The 15,774-nt window shown below is 46.2% G+C and overlaps 2 protein-coding genes across 2 annotated transcripts; one reads left to right on the forward strand and one right to left on the reverse strand.

Moving 5' to 3' along the window:
• Positions 1 to 545: 545 nt before the first annotated feature.
• On the reverse strand, positions 546 to 12,753 carry LOC115205396 (HMG domain-containing protein 3). Its single transcript, XM_029771345.1, has 21 exons — positions 12,250 to 12,753; positions 9,836 to 10,010; positions 8,052 to 8,226; positions 7,410 to 7,934; positions 7,174 to 7,281; positions 6,873 to 7,004; positions 6,448 to 6,725; positions 6,160 to 6,272; positions 5,977 to 6,057; positions 5,702 to 5,784; positions 5,511 to 5,612; positions 5,261 to 5,407; positions 4,816 to 5,022; positions 4,694 to 4,779; positions 4,231 to 4,490; positions 3,904 to 4,088; positions 2,884 to 3,103; positions 2,514 to 2,647; positions 2,288 to 2,407; positions 1,849 to 2,058; positions 546 to 1,630 (listed from the first exon to the last, which is right to left on the reverse strand). Exons 2-21 carry the CDS (start codon positions 9,985 to 9,987, stop codon positions 1,025 to 1,027), a joined length of 3,924 nt encoding a protein of 1,307 aa, XP_029627205.1. The 5' UTR covers positions 9,988 to 10,010; positions 12,250 to 12,753; the 3' UTR covers positions 546 to 1,024.
• On the forward strand, positions 12,676 to 15,402 carry LOC115205395 (SLC35A4 upstream open reading frame protein). Its single transcript, XM_029771344.1, has 3 exons — positions 12,676 to 12,763; positions 13,171 to 13,269; positions 13,467 to 15,402. The coding sequence occupies exons 1-3, from the start codon at positions 12,749 to 12,751 to the stop codon at positions 13,662 to 13,664; spliced, it is 312 nt and encodes a 103-aa protein (XP_029627204.1). The 5' UTR covers positions 12,676 to 12,748; the 3' UTR covers positions 13,665 to 15,402.
• The last annotated feature ends 372 nt before the right edge of the window (positions 15,403 to 15,774 follow it).

The raw sequence follows: 15,774 nt of genomic DNA on the forward strand, positions 1-15,774 counted from the left end.
GAAATCCTTTTTTTGCTTTATTTATAATTCCTTGAGCAAAATTATTCAGAAATGGCTACATTCACCATATATTTTCTTACCCCCTTGAGTGGGTATCAAGTTACATCCGCAAATTGTAATAACTATGTCCATCACAGTTACATCATCAAGTCAATCATTGTCTTCTTTAGATTCCATTCAAGCAGCTGAGAGTAGATGATAGAACAGTCCTGACATTCGGAGCCACCCCTCCAATAGGAGCTCAGGCAAGAGTCTCCTGTAGTCAAAAAACAATCAAAGGCCACAAGAACTACAGATTCCATCAGCCCATGAGGCAGATGTGAAAGGTTGTTTACCTTGAATAAATTTCAGCCCAAAGGGCAACGAGTGACAACTGAGGTACAAGAAGATAGCATAGAACAGTTTGAAAGGTCTTACTAAGGATGAGAAAGCACGAGGACTCATTAAATACAGTTATTAAATAATAATAATTATTATTAGACTTCTAGAAAGAACATTATGCACTCCAATAATGAAGTTAGTCAACATAAACAATGTTTTAAAACTTTTTTCTCTATTCTAAAACTATGTGAACTTTCCTTCAGTCAAAGTAAAGCAGAGAGCAGTTAGTAACATTCACGTTTTTACACTCTTCACCGGTTCTGCTCCTCTCACAAAGAAAACGAAGTGCCATTCTTTAATTTCAAACCAGCAAAGTCTCTGCTGGACTGATGATAAGTTACAGACTATCTGTCTGGTTAGCAGCAACACCTCTGTTTCTTTGGAAACACTCAAGCATATTTTTGCACAGTACATTCAAGGACTACCAGCCTCCCCACTACATGCTAGCTTTTCTGAACCAGATATAGATAGATATATCTATCTATCTATTGCCTTCTTTCTAAAAAGGACTACCTCATAATAACGTGGCCCATATGTCCATAATATTAAACATTATTCCCCGATGTCAGAGAATTACATTGGTTTGTTTACTTGTTGGGTCACAGCACAAAATAAGTCTCCAAAAAGCCACAGTCTGTCACTCTCAAAGAACCACTACCTCCTCGTACCCAGTGTCTCCCTCCAACCCCCCGTCTCCTTCCCCCTCCTCCCCTTCCTCTGTGTTGATCTGTGCCACCCCCAGCCTGTAGAGGGCGTCCCTGATCACCACCTCCCCAGGCTGGCAGGCCTTCAGCACTGTGTTGATCTGCTGGTCCACCACCTCCCGGCTGGACAGGAAGTCCTGCAGACGGTTGTACAGGTAGTAGTAGGCCGTGTTGTCAAAGGCCAAAGGCCGCCGCCGCAATGATGTCAACCAACCCTCAGAACATTCCTCCTCAATGACCTCCGACCCTTCTGTTACCTCGGCTTCAACCTTGAACCCATCCTTCCTCTCCTCCTTCCCTTCGTCCTCTTCTTTCTCGTTGTCTCTCTCCAGGTCTTGTACCAGACTGCAGTAAGGTTCCAGCTCATTGCAGAGCCCCATTGAGTGGTGGTCCAGACAGGGGGGCTCCTGGCCATCTGTAGGCCCAGCAGGGTGCACTATCCAGCGGGAAGAGGACTTGGTGACAGGGTGGACCTGGGGGTTCTCCACCACGGAGGACAGGTCAGCACTGTAAGGCTGGTCCTGTAGCTCAGCACATGACACAAACTGGTGTGGAGAGAGAGAGAGGGGTGAGATAAACAACAATAACATCCACAGTACCTAGTGTATCTATTATGTAAATAGAGACCAATTCATTCTTCAAATGATCTTGTCAAATCAGCATATTACAGGTTAAAAAACCTGATATGACCTCTGTTTCCCTCCTAGTACAATAATCAGACGTCAATAACTAAGCCCTTTCCATGCCCAGTGTGAGGGCCTACCTCTGGTTTGTCCATGGGGTCAGAGAAGCAGCCCTGGTTTCTGCCCCACATGGTGGAGGCCAGCTCAGGGTACTGCACGTCTGTACACAGCGCCACCTGGCGGGCAGAGTCGGTAACGTAGACGGGAGGCCAATACCGGGAGGATACCAGCAGGTCCACGTGGTCGCGGGCCGTCTCACCCTTCACCAGGTACTTGGAACCACACACCACCTGGAAGAGTATGGGAAAAGTAGTCTTCTATCACCTGTCTGGTTCTCACTATGTTTTTATTGGTCAAAAGGTTTTGTTATTGTGTGAGGCCTGATTGGCTACCCTATCATTTTTCATAGACTGACAGACTAAATGCTTGATTGACAGCTTGATTGTCAGAGTAATAGTTGAATGGATTCTGGTGGACGACTGATTGATTGATATTGATGGGTGAGATGTGTGCGGTTACCTGATGGGGACAGATCTTGGACAGCTTGCCTGCTGTGAGGTGTGGAGGGGGCTGGGGGGCCGTGGAGAGGCCGTTCTGAACACACGTACACAGGGAGATCAGAGAGACCAGCAACTCATCCTGACAGAGAGAGAGAAGAGACATGTATCAATCTCCTAAACACACAGAATCAAACCAGAAATATACATACATAGAGATATCACAGACACACAGGGTTGATCTATACCTTGTTGCTCTCTGGTGCAGTGATCTCTCCACAGCATTCCAGTATGGCTTTGAGCTCCTCTGCACTGTGCTCGTCCATTCGGTCCGGTCTGAGTTGGCCCTCGTGGATCAGACGCACCAGAACTGATGGGTCACCTGGAAAACACACACACACACACACAGACACACACACACACACACACACACACACACACACACACACACACACACACACACACACACTAGAATTTTACACACTTACATTTTTATTTATCATTGATTAACAGGGCATGAACAAGTAATGATCAATGAAATATCTGAAAGACTTGAGAATGATGTTTATCCTTCCAGTGATTGGCTTATTCCCCAACCCTGAGAGAGTGACTTCCTACCTGTGTGCTGTGTGAGGAGCAGGGCCTTGTCCTTCTCTGTGTTGATGACAGTGGAGCTCCTCATCAGTGGTGGGATGAAGGGCGCGATGATGGAGGCGTCGACCCGGGTGATGGGGACACTGCAGGGGAACGCTGCCTGCTCGATGGCCTCACTCTCCATGGTCAGCCAGAAGTCATCCACATGCACCTTGTCTGGAGCCCCGAAGTCTGGCCACGTAAACTACGGTAGGGAGAGCGAGACACAGGTATCAACATGACTACAACACTATGCACACAAGACAGCTTGACTGTCCTGGGATCAGGCAGGCTAAAACAAATGAAGTAAAGAAAATCATCTTTAATTCTCTATTTTGACGGTTTGGATCTGTGGCTCTTTTCAGTCTCCCCCCGACCTCCCGTCTCCTCAGTCTCCCCCCGACCTCCCGTCTCCCCCCGACCTCCCGTCTCCTCCCGTCTTCCCCCGACCTTCCGTCTCCTCAGTCTCCCCCTGACCTCCCGTCTCCTCCCGACCTCCCGTCTCCCCCTGTCCTCCCGTCTCCTCAGTCTCCCCCCGACCTCCCGTCTCCTCCCGACCTCCCGTCTCCTCCCGACCTCCCGTCTCCGCCCGAACTCCCGTCTCCGCCCGAACTCCCGTCTCCGCCCGAACTCCCGTCTCCGCCCGAACTCCCGTCTCCGCCCGAACTCCCGTCTCCTCCTGACCTCCCGTCTCCTCAGTCTCCCCCTGACCTCCCGTCTCCTCAGTCTCCCCCTGACCTCCCGTCTCCTCAGTCTCCCCCTGACCTCCCGTCTCCTCAGTCTCCCCCTGACCTCCCGTCTCCCCCTGACCTCCCGTCTCCCCCTGACCTCCCGTCTCCTCAGTCTCCCCCCGTGCTCCCGTCTCCTCAGTCTCCCCCCGACCTCCCGTCTCCTCAGTCTCCCCCCGACCTCCCGTCTCCTCAGTCTCCCCCCGACCTCCCGTCTCCTCAGTCTCCCCCTGACCTCCCGTCTCCTCAGTCTCTCCCATTCTCCCTCATCTCTCACCTCCACATTCCTAAGCTCCAGCACGTTGTGTGTGTACCGCTGGGCGATCTCCATCTTGGGGGCGATGCCACACACACCACAGATCATGTCGTTGTAGTCCCTCACGGTCAGACACTCAAAGGACCAGTAGCCACTAACCAGCAGCTCCTGGACATGTGCCAACTCCTCAGGACTCAGAGTGTGGACTGATTGATGGAGAGAGAGACAGAGTTGGATGAAGAGAGGAGAAAGAAAACAGAGAGAATAGATGAAGTTAGAGAAGGGTGGACATGAACAGAACTCTGTTGAAAACCCTCTGAACCGTACGTTGCTCCAAGGAAGTCTTACCAGCGTGGTTGTGGATGTGGTCCAGGATGGTCCTGACTATCTGGTTAGGATGCCGGCCCAGTCTGACCTGACTCCGGATCTTAAAGAACAGGTCCAGACTCACCAGCAACCTGTTGCCAACGTTGAACAGACCTGGGTGGAGGTCGGTGAAGCTGTGCAGGGCCAGACACTGGGGGTTGAGACACACCTTCAACTGGAGAGAGGCTGTCTGGATCAGAGTGTCAGTCAACAGCCAGCAGTCCTCCTGCCCTGCTAAAGAACTATGGTAGAAAACACCAGAGAGACATGATAGAGAGACCTGCCCTGCTAAAGAACTATGGTACAAAACACCAGACAGACCTTTCCTGAAACCACACTATGAAATATGAAAAATGTCCAGAAATGTCCATCCCCTGAGCACCAGAAACATCCAACCACTGAGCCATAATAAACCCAAAACCACACAAACAAATCTTCTTCTCACCTCTGTCCTCCCTTGAATAGCGGGTAGTGACACAGAGCACAGTGCGTGGCTGCAGACTCATAGAACCGCGGCCAGCCTGACTGGACCTGCACCTCCCCCAGGCCCTCCCCTTCCCCTAACACCTGGTCCCCGGCCTGGGTGGTGGTGGTGGTGAGGACCACCTGGGTAGAGTTGAGTTCCTGGATGAGGGCCAGGGTGTCATGGAGCTCAGCCTCACTCTCAGAGATCTGCAGGGCCTGACGCAGCAGCTGCAGGGTGGACTGGCGCTGAAGCTCCCTCTGGGCTGGGGACAGGGTCCGGTACGGGTCTAACAGAGCTACTGAACCACCCTGAGTGAGTGAGTGAGTGAGTAGGGTGATAGGATGAGGGAAAATAACAGAGAGAGGGTTGGAGGATGAGAACAGAGAGATGAGGAAGAATTCAGACAGACACAGAGAGAAATACAACAACACCAAAACATAGACTGCATCCTAAATGGCACCCAATTCCCTATAAAGTGCACTATTTTTGACCAAAGCCCGATAGGGTGCCATTTCAGACCCATAGTGGGATTCTCTCCAGACTGACCTGTGCCTTGGAGCCCTTGGCGTTCTTCCTGGACAGCTCCAAGCCACAGCAGGGGCACTCCGCAGGCTTGTGTCTGTTCTTATAGACATAGCCACATGACGGGTTCTTACAGCGACCCCTGCCCCGCGCCGTAGACAGACCCAGGTCCTGACACACACACACACAGTTATACAGACTACACTGAGCCTGCAAGAGGTCGTGTGTGGATGGCGTATGCTCCCCAAAATGTAGTTAAAAAGGTCCCACTAACCAGTGTGGAGGTAGAGTTCTGTTTGAGAGGAACCACTGAGAGGATCTTCCCCACTTTATCAGTTACAATATACTGGCTTCTGTCCACAGGAGTAGGGAGAGTCTATAGGACAAAACAACACTGAGAAACCTGGAGACAAACACTTAATCAGAATGTTTCAGCAGTGTGTGTGTGTGTGTATGTGTGTGTACCTGTTCCAGAGGCGTTGTTGTCACGATCTGGCCGAGCTGTTTCAGAGTGTTAGGCTTCAAACCTGCGATCATCTCACTGAGCTCTGTGGTCCAAACACAATCACCACATCAAACACGTTTGGTTACCTCAGAAACAACTAGTGTCACTTCCCTTAGATCAAAGTAACCACTTTGAAAACGAGTACCTATAGCTTGGCTTGGGTAACCATGATAAAATACAACCATTTTATCATTAAAACATATTATATAGGTACATGTGGGTGTGTATATCATACCTGTGGTTGATTTGCTGCAGTTGGTCTCCTCAACTTTGCCTTTATGAGGAGGGACAGTAATCCACTGGACTAAGGCCCGACCTAGTTTCAGACAGACAAATGTGTGTTTACAACCCAGACAGCATTCATCTTAACAGACTGACCTGAAATAGGCTTTTTGTATCTGTCCACAGCAGTGCCCACCTGTGTTGAATGGGGCAGGGAGGATGGCTCTCACAGGTCGCTTTTGACCAATCACACTGCTCCTTTCCTGTACTTTGACCCTGGCACCAGTCACATGTGTTCCAACCAAAGCTCTGCTCAAAGACAGAACAACTGAAACTTAAAAAAAACGTTCTCTTTAACCAATCAAAACATGAAGCCCACTAAGAGAAATACTCTCACAGGGCTTGTTTGAAAAATGGTTTCTCAATGTGACCATTAAATGATAAACCATAAAAGAAGGGCTAAATTAAAGAACTAGATGCTCACATCATAGTAGTCTGTGTCCCTGACACCGCTGGAGCAGGCTGTATGACTCCCTGGCTGATGGCTCTGCCTCCCTCTAGTGGTGGTCCTGGTGTAACTGCACGCTGCTGTACTTGTCCTCTGGGCTCCCGCGGTCCTCTCCCTCCCTTCCGCCATCCAGACATCTTAATGTTCTGATCATCAGAGGGAGGCACACTAGTCTTAGGGGGGTCCCCCGGGTTTGTTGGTGGTTTCTGGGCATACGTCTTGAATGAAGCAGCAGCACCTGGAGTCTTCACAGCCTGAGATGGAAAACGTGGAAAGTTTGTCATACCTCAGAACTGTTAAGTGAACGACTCATTATTTTCCTACCAATAAAATGTCATCTTTACTTCAACATTCATATTATGATGGAAGAGACGTTTAAGCCAGGGAATGTGTAGACTTACAGCGGGCACCCACTTGCCCCCCAGGTGGTTGCCACAATCAGGGCAGAAGGGGGGTTTGTGACGGGTCACGTAGACAAAGGAGCAACCCGCTGTCTGACAGCTGCCCCGGCCTCTTCTGGTATATTTATTCGACTGGAGACAGAAACAAAGATGCTTTAGTAAGAATCTTCTAGTTATGGAGAATGTCTGACTGGTCAAATGACATGTGTATATTGTAATATATTGCTTGATGATCTAATCAAAGAAAATTGGATGACGGTAAATTGATGCAGTGGAAGAAAATCAGTCTGAGTAGCTTTACCAGTTTGTATGAGGGATTAGTGTCCCGTATCACCCTAGCTCCTACAGGTACCATGACAACAGAGGCTACAGAGCTGGCTCCTGGCAACGTCCTGTGCTCCATCAGATCCTGGGGAAACAAGCGTTTTATCTACCATTACTGCATTGAACAAACAGACAAGGCAAATGAATAGTAACCCTAGACTGTGAATGATCAGCAGTAAGGTAAGCCAGCTCCCTGTGTCGTTGCTAACTAACCTGATTGGGTATGATGGTGACCAGCTCTGTTTTCACGTGCTGCACCACCGTCCCGCCCACACGTCTCCCGTCAGTCGCCATTCCAATGACACTATAGCCCCCGCCCACCATCCTGGGCTCCTCCTCCTTGAGCAGCAGACCGGCTGACGCCAGGTGAGGTGCATTGTGGGATTCGTGGGCGGCAGAGACTGAGGAAGAGGAGTGATACGATGAGGAGAGGACCCCCTGCAGGGCCCCGGAGTGTGTTAGGGTCACAGCCTTTTCGTCTGTCAGGCCCTCGATGGCGATGCACTGCTCCGACAGCTCCACCTCGCAGCCCAGCACCAAGGGAGGGTACTGGGGGGAACCAAGGGACAGGGAGGGCATCACCCCTTCCCCCACAGGAGAGTCCAGACCCTCCATACACACCTCCAGCTGGGAGCCTGTCCTGTCGTCTGACATGGCCGCCTTGGGCAAGAGGACGTAGTTGGCCCTGGGGAGGATCCTACGGAAGCCTGGGAGCTCCTGGGAAGGGCCCATAGATGACTACGGAGGATACAGAGAGATGGAATAGTGTTATCATTATGACTAGGGCTAGGAGTTTTTCCTGACCACATGATCTTAGATACCAGACACACTGGTGGAAATATGAGGTAACCGTACCGTTTCCATCCCTTCCTTCTCCAGCTTGGCCTTCTCCAGGTAGTAGCCCTTGTCTGCCACGTTGAGCCTCTTCCAGCTCACACTGATCCTCTTGTTGATCTCAGACTGGGGCAGGCTGGGGAACTCCTGCTGCATGGTCTGGTGCACATCAAAGTAGTACAGCAGGTAGGCTGATCTGGAGTTGAGAGATCAAAACGTGATGAATAAATGTCATCTTGACTCATACAGCAGTCAACTCAACACAAAGATTGGGTCACTTGGTTTAGCTTTCTCCGCCTTCCCAGGCAATTCAAATCAAGTGCACTCAGTCAGAGTGAAAATAGTATGTCATCTGGATCATTCTTGAATTGCGGTGGTAAATGACTTCACTCAACTTTGGCACCATGTTAAAAACCTTTAAAAATGACAAGCACATGACAAATAATACATGTTCTGTTTTATTTAACTTTTATTTAATAAGAAACCATATCTAAGTCCTTTAAACTGCAACAAATCTCTTTGTATGCATTGTAGAAAGTACTGGGGGCAAATTGGCTTGTCCCATTGGTGTAGAGGTGTAGTGAGGTGTAGTGACATGTCTTGGGGATTTAGAGACACACTACATGGCCAAAAGTATGTGGAATCCCTTCAAATTAGTGGATTTGGCTATTTCAGCCACACCCATTGCTAATATGAGTATTAAATTGAGCACACATACATACAATCTCCATAGACAAACATTGGAAGTAGAATGGCCCGTACTGAAGAGCTCAGTGACTTTCAACATGGCACCGTCATAGGATGCCACCCTTCCAACAAGTCAGTTGGTCAAATTTCGGCCCTGCTAGAGCTGCTCCGGTCAACTGTAAGTGCAGTTATTGTGAAGTGTAAACATCTAGGAGCAACAACGGCTCAGCCGCAAAGTGTGAGGCCTCACAAGCTCACAGAATGGGACAGCTGAGCACTTAAGCTCATAGTTTTGGCGGATGTCAGGAGAACGCTACCTGCCCCAATGCATAGTGCCAACTGTAAAGCTTGGTAGAGGAGGAATAATGGTCTGGGGCTGTTTTTCATGTTTCGGGCTAGGCCCCTTAGCTCCAGTGAAGGGAAATCTTAGATGATTCTGTGCTTCCAACTTTGTGGCAACAGTTTGGGGAAGGCCCTTTCCTGTTTCGGCATGATAATGCCCCCGTGCACAAAGCGAGGTCCATACAGAAATGGTTTGTCGAGATCAGTGTGAAAGAACTTGACTGGCCTGCATAGAGCCCTGACCTCAACCCCATCGAACACCTTTGGGATGAATTGGAACGCCGACTGCGAGCCAGGCCTAATCGCCCAACATCAGTGCCCGACCTCACTAATGCTCGTGGCTGAATGAAAGCAAGTCCCCGCAGCAATGTTCCAACATCTAGTGGAAAGCCTTCCCAGAAGAGTAGAGGCAGTTATAGTAGCAAAGGGAGGGACCAGCTCCATATTAATGCCCATGATTTTGGAATGAAATGTTTGACGAACAGGCTTCCACTTACACTACATGGCCAAAAGTATCTATTTATTATTTTGAATGCTAGACAGTGAAAAAAACGTATTTAATATATTGTATAGATCAATAAAAACAAAGAAGGTTATTTTTTACTAGTATAATGTGTGTCCCTCAGTTTTATGTCATCAATGATTACAAAGATATTCAAGGACCTTGAGCATTCTCGCCAGTGGAAAACTGTTTTCGGGGTGGATATTAAATACGACCCATCTGCATTGATAGGAGGCGTTGGTGTTTGATTGTTTGGGAGCAGTAGGTAGACTACCTGGGTTTTTTGGGTTTCTCCATGATCTCCCCCTGCTGAGCCTTGTTCTTCTTCCTCTTCTTGGGAGAGGTGACCTCCATGAGGGTGTAGCAGCTCTCCACCTCCTCTGTCATCCTCCGGTCAGTCTCCTCATACACCTCCATGGTCTCCATGGCTAAAGGGAGCCGAGGAGAGCCTGGGGAGGTTCAGTAACATTGATTCATTTATTTTGTGTCCATGTGAAACAGAACAAATAATGGCAAGGGGATAGGTATTAGGGCTACAAGAAAAATGTACATTGTTTATTAATACATCGAGCACAATCATGATAAGGGAAGTATAACATGTAGGCAATCATTAGGCAGGTGTGGTTAGAGCGTTGGGCCAGTAACCGAAAGGTTGCTAGATCGAATCCCCGAGCTGACAAGGTAAAAATCTGTCGTTCTGCCCCTGAACAAGGCAGTTAACCCACTGTTCCTAGGCCGTCATTGTAAATAAGAATGTGTTCTTAACTGACTTGCCTAGTTAAATAAAAGGTAAAAAAAAAATATATATATATATATATATATATATATACACACACACAATTATGTTATGGCATAAATGTATGGACTTCAAAACAAGAGATAAAAGGCCCTAGCAGCTGTGCAAACTCAATCCTTGGCAACATTGAAACAAGGAAGAGTTGACAGAAGACAACAGCAGACTACCTGCCTGACAGTGCACCAGTGGAGGCTCCTCAGACGAGGAAGGGGAGGACCATCCTCCTCAGTGAATTTCATTAAAATAGTAAAACATTTAAAAAGTTATCCTTTTCAAATAAAACTATACTAAATATATTCACGTCACCAAGTAATTGATTAAAACATACTGTTTCGCAATGAAGGTCTACAGTAGCCTCAACAGCACTCTGTAGGGTAGCACCATGGTGTAACCGGAGGACAGATAGCTTCCATCCTCCTCTGAGTACATTGACAATACAAAACCTAGGCAGGTCATGGTTCTCACCACTTTCCATAAACTTACAGAGTAATTATAACAACTTCCGGAGGACGTCTTCCAACCTATCAGAGCTCTTGTAGCATGAACTGACATATTGTCCACCCAATCAAAGGATCTGAGAATGACTCTAGAACTGAAAGCATAAGCTACAGCTAGCTAGCACTGCAGTGCATAAAACGTGGTGAGTAGTTCACTCAAAGAGAGAGAGACAATAGTTGGAACAGCTTTGAACCAATTTCTTCAAAAATGAAGGAGAAGCAAGAGAGAGATTTCATCATTCTTTTTCACTTACTTAGCGAATGCAGCTAGCTAGTTTAGCCTACTCAAACACCGGCTCCTATCTTAGCTAGCTGGCTATCCAACACAAAACGGGAACTCTTCCAATTCAAGATAAGCTTTTGGTTTTACAAATTTATTGCCACCGGGGCCTGCCGGTGTAACTGCTAAAGTTCTTACTGACTGTACACGAACGTTACTGCATGATTGTAGCGGGTTTACTAACACTTTAGTTCTATTAGCTATGTTGATTATGATATTACTTTAATATGGTGACAATGATGTAGACTGTGTAGCCGTTATATGGTTTGGCTAGGAACGTTTTTTTCGCCTGGTCACATACAGATAATGTGTTGTGCATTGAAGTCCACAACGTGGCTGCTATGAAAGTGAACAATGTTTACGTGTGCTCATGGGGTCTCAATTCTGCCGATTCTGTTGAAAACGGAACTAAACATACCTGAATTTGTCCAGTAGAAACTCTCGTTTACAATTGTTGGACTAATGATTACACCACAGGATGCTGCTGAGGGCAGGTCAGCTGATAATGGATTGAATGGAGTAAATGGAATGGTATCAAACACATGGAACCATTTAATTCCATTCCAGCCATTACTATGTGCCTGTCCTCCCAAATTAAGGTTCCACCAGCCTCCTGTGAATTACACCCTCAATTAGTACATTTCTCTCGACCTGTGTGCACTTATGTTGTGAACTTTCATTGATAGGCTAGGTTGTAGCAACCTCATGATGGTTATATGGAAAATGTTAGTATCATGTAGTAGCCTAAACCGATGTCACATTGAACTGGGTGATTGGAATATGATTGACAGTCATCCAATATGCTGTAATAGAAATAAAGCCATGCTCATAAAAAATATTTAAAAAATCATCCTCCCTCAATTTAAGGCACCGACCACCACTGCAGTGCACGTGGGGGGAAATGTGACTATGGACTTTCCCGGGAAACGACAGTGAAGTAGAGTTAAATGCAAACATACACAAGTTGCAAATAAAGTACGGCAAACAACAAGACAGCGGATACAACTTTCTAATTATTCTCCCTCCCATGACATTCTCTGATTATTCGTGTATCCTTATACTGACTGCAGAGTCGGCGAATTATCCAATGAGAAGCCTCCTTGTTGAAACCTTACCTCTGTTGCCCCGAAGAACTCTCAAACTAGATCTGAGATACCTTCAAACGACGCTGAAACTGAACTGCATCGCTCACATTGCCTAGAATATGTATATTTCTCTATATTTTGCCTTAAATTGGGCTAATTTGTTTTTAATCTAAGGGCCTCAAAGCACTCGATTTGTCCTAGTCTTGCAGCAAACATGGCGCTGTGTTGTTATGGTTGTCAACCAATCCAGTGAAGGAATGAACAAAAAAAGGCCAATCAGAAAATACGTTTTAGACACGTGAAAGCAATGCGTGAACTGGAAGAGGTAGACGTTTCCATAAAGCACAGATCTAGGATCAGTGTATCCTGTCCATATCCACCTTGATGAGCAAGAGGTAAACTAGCTCAACTGACTTGCAATCAGTACAACTTTACGCAAAAGCAAATAATGTTCCAGGCAAGATAAATTGCTCTGTTGCTTTCCACTCCAGGCACATGAGTAGATCACAGAGCATTCAATCGAGCAAAAATGGCGGATGACAACGTGAGTTGTGATTTTTGCTTCAATCGTATTCTTTTCTCTCTATATATTAGAACAGCATGATCTAGCCCACTGCTCTTCCTACAGCAACTTGCTTTAACTCAAAACTGGACAGGCCGGGTTGTTGGTATTCGGGTGTGTAGAAAAATAAATAAAATACAGGTACACCAACATAAAGTGTCTTAATTAATAGGGCGTTGAGTCGCCAGAACAGCTTGACTGCGCCTTGGCATAGATTCTACAAGTGTCTTTAACTGGAGCGATGCGACACCATTCTTCCACGATAAATTCCATAGTTTGGTGTTTTGTTGATGCTGGTTGTTAAAGGCAGTGTGGTGCAAAAGCATCAGTCAGTGTTACCTATGCTCACTGCATTACTTGAATGTATAACTTATTTGTATGTGTTCTAGGATCCTTTCAAACAGATGAAGAATCTCAACCAGCTCAAGAATCAGCTGGAAGAGATCCAGAAACGTGTGGAGAGTGAATTTGCAGAAGGAATCCCGCAGGTATGTTGTTATTATCCAAAGTTAAAAAGTAGGTGAAATGTCACTTTATGAAACAGAACAGCAGACATACTCAGTCCTGAAAAATCATAAAGGATCAACTAATAATTATTTATCATTAAAGAGTTGTAATATCAAGGCATATTTTTGTATTTTGTGTGCATCCTTTGTCCTGACTGTTGTTTCTTGTTCTTCCTCAGGGGGGCTCTGTGCTGGCATCTCCCTTCCTGAAGGGCTTCCTGGCTGGCTATATGGTGGCCAAGCTCCGTTCCTCAGCTGTCATAGGAGTGCTACTGGGAACATTCACAGGCATCTACGCTGCACAGAACTATCAGGTTCCCAACATCGAAAGCACCCTGAAAGACTATATGAGTTTGTTTAGAAAAGGACCCAAGTAATGGGAAGAACCAGGCCTAGGCTTCATCTTATAACTGCCTGAGGTTTAGGGCACAAGCACCATGTCTCTTTTTCAGAGGCTTAAACCTCTCCTTTGTATACTGTAAAAAATAATATTTGGTTTTAACTGGATTGTGGTGTGAAAGAGTGGGTTTGCTTTGGGATTTGTGCAAATGGTAAAGGATAAATCTGTCAGTGCCCTGGGAAAATATGTTATTCTCTCTGCTGATCAGATTCTAAAGTATGTAAAAGGGGATAAGGTTATGTGCCTTGAGTGTAAGGTTACATTGTAGGGGTGTTTGACTGCTTGCCTTAGTAACATTGCCTGGTGCAGCCATCTAGGCCTAATTGATTTTGAATCAATGATGTGAACAAGACAGTGTCCCTTTTTAGTTTTCTGAGCAGAAATACCTTTTTTTACCAGCTTAAAATCCCAAATACCTTGAATATCATGTTATTGTTGAATAGATTTTGCCAAAATGATGGGATTTGTTGCTAATTTAATGTTAAGACTTAAGGTGAGGGTATTTGTATATTCAGACATATGCTAGTTATTCAGGGGTGTTAGTGACATGCAGTATTGAGAATGAGTGTGATCCAGAACATGGGGTCTGGGTCCCTGTTGCAGCAGGTGGTGGATGAAGGGGAGTCCTCCTGGCCACTCCGCTCCTGACTGGGTACCTGTCTGCCCTGCACGCCTCCCTGTCCCTAGGCTGAGGACCAGGCGAGTCCCAGCCTTCACATCACAGCCTTGTGCTGGTCTACTATTTCATCTCAGGGCTAGTAGCCGTCTACACAGAGCGGTTGCTGAAGAGCCAGCGACTACCCCTGTACCTGCATGTGTTTGGAGTGGTCATCAACAGGGTTTCCCACCTCTCTAGCATGGGGGGGAGAACAGGGTTTCGTGGAGGATTACTCGGGGGTGGCGTGGGCCATTGTGGCAGGGCATGCAGCTAACGGGTTGCTGATGTCAGTACTGCTGAACGATGGTAGTGGCATCCCCAGGCTATTTGTGATCTCCTGCTCTATGCTGGTCAACACCCTCCTATCCTGGGTTCTACTGGGCCTGCAGTTCACCCCCCTTCTTTCTGTTACCCACTTCTATGATCAGCCTGGCAGCCTAGCTGTACTACAGGTAGCAGGACTCTGCCTGAACATATCTGTGTTATGGACAGTGGACCTCTGCTAACTCCCATTCCACTGCTCCACCACAATCTCTGTCAACATTATTTACCAGATGATGCATTGACATTGATTGTCATTCAGGTTGGAATGTTTATTTTTTTATGATGCATTTATTTCTATATAATTTTACTTTAGTGACTCATAGTATTTTTCATTTAGTTCATTATTTGAAGATTAAAATAGAACTTTAGGTGAGTCTTGCAGACCCTTCCATCACATTGTCACTGGTTTATTTGCTACCCATTATGCACACTGCCTGCTTTTCACTAGCCTTTGTTTTCCAGTTTAATCGAATTCTGCCATATTCATACTTGTCTTTTCTTCAATATATCATGGGTGGACTAATATAAATTGTTGGGTTTGGGTAACATGTCTACATTATTTCTACATTACACAACACTTGAGTGGTGCTATGATTGTTAGGTCATTTTACTAGCATTTATAATTTCCTCTGTAAAATGTCAAAGATACAATATGGTGCAGAAAGTGTTTTAAGAAATATTTCATTTCTTTGGTGTTTTCTATTCAAAATAAAATGCCATAAATTCAAAAATATTTTCCCTTTTTCTCACTGTTTCTCCTCTGTCCCATGAGGTCATCCCACACACAGGATGTCCTTTAGCTCAGCCAATGCTACAGAGAAAAGAGGGAGAACATTTACAGATACAGATTTTTGGATGAACTAGGATTAATAAATACTTAATGTATGCAATAGCAATGAAATGCATAATTATTTCAGTGATTTAAAATATTTTCTTAAATTAGGATCTAGGACAGGGATGGGCCCTTTTGTAGGCCCTCGGATGAATTCCCCCAGTCGGTGTCTAAACTTACTGTTGAGAGTTTGAATAGTAGAATTCACAAGGTGCAATTTAGACATTTGGCTGTGTGCATCAGCAGTTTTTCTCTTGTAATGTCAGTCACTCA

This window comes from Salmo trutta, chromosome 13 (assembly GCF_901001165.1).
Source record: "Salmo trutta chromosome 13, fSalTru1.1, whole genome shotgun sequence".
NCBI lineage: Eukaryota > Metazoa > Chordata > Actinopteri > Salmoniformes > Salmonidae > Salmo > Salmo trutta.

Bases quoted from the DNA above. Each gene is read 5' to 3' on its own strand.
- LOC115205396 (XM_029771345.1), bottom strand. From the start codon at position 9,987: ATGGAGACCATGGAGGTGTATGAGGAGACTGACCGGAGGATGACAGAG. The intron at 8,227-9,835 runs GTAGTCTACCTA...TCTCAACTCCAG, and splicing joins GAGAAACCCAAAAAACCCAG to ATCAGCCTACCTGCTGTACT. The intron at 7,282-7,409 runs GTTAGTTAGCAA...TTGTTTCCCCAG, and splicing joins TCACCATCATACCCAATCAG to GATCTGATGGAGCACAGGAC.
- LOC115205395 (XM_029771344.1), top strand. The intron at 13,270-13,466 runs GTATGTTGTTAT...GTTCTTCCTCAG, and splicing joins TTGCAGAAGGAATCCCGCAG to GGGGGCTCTGTGCTGGCATC.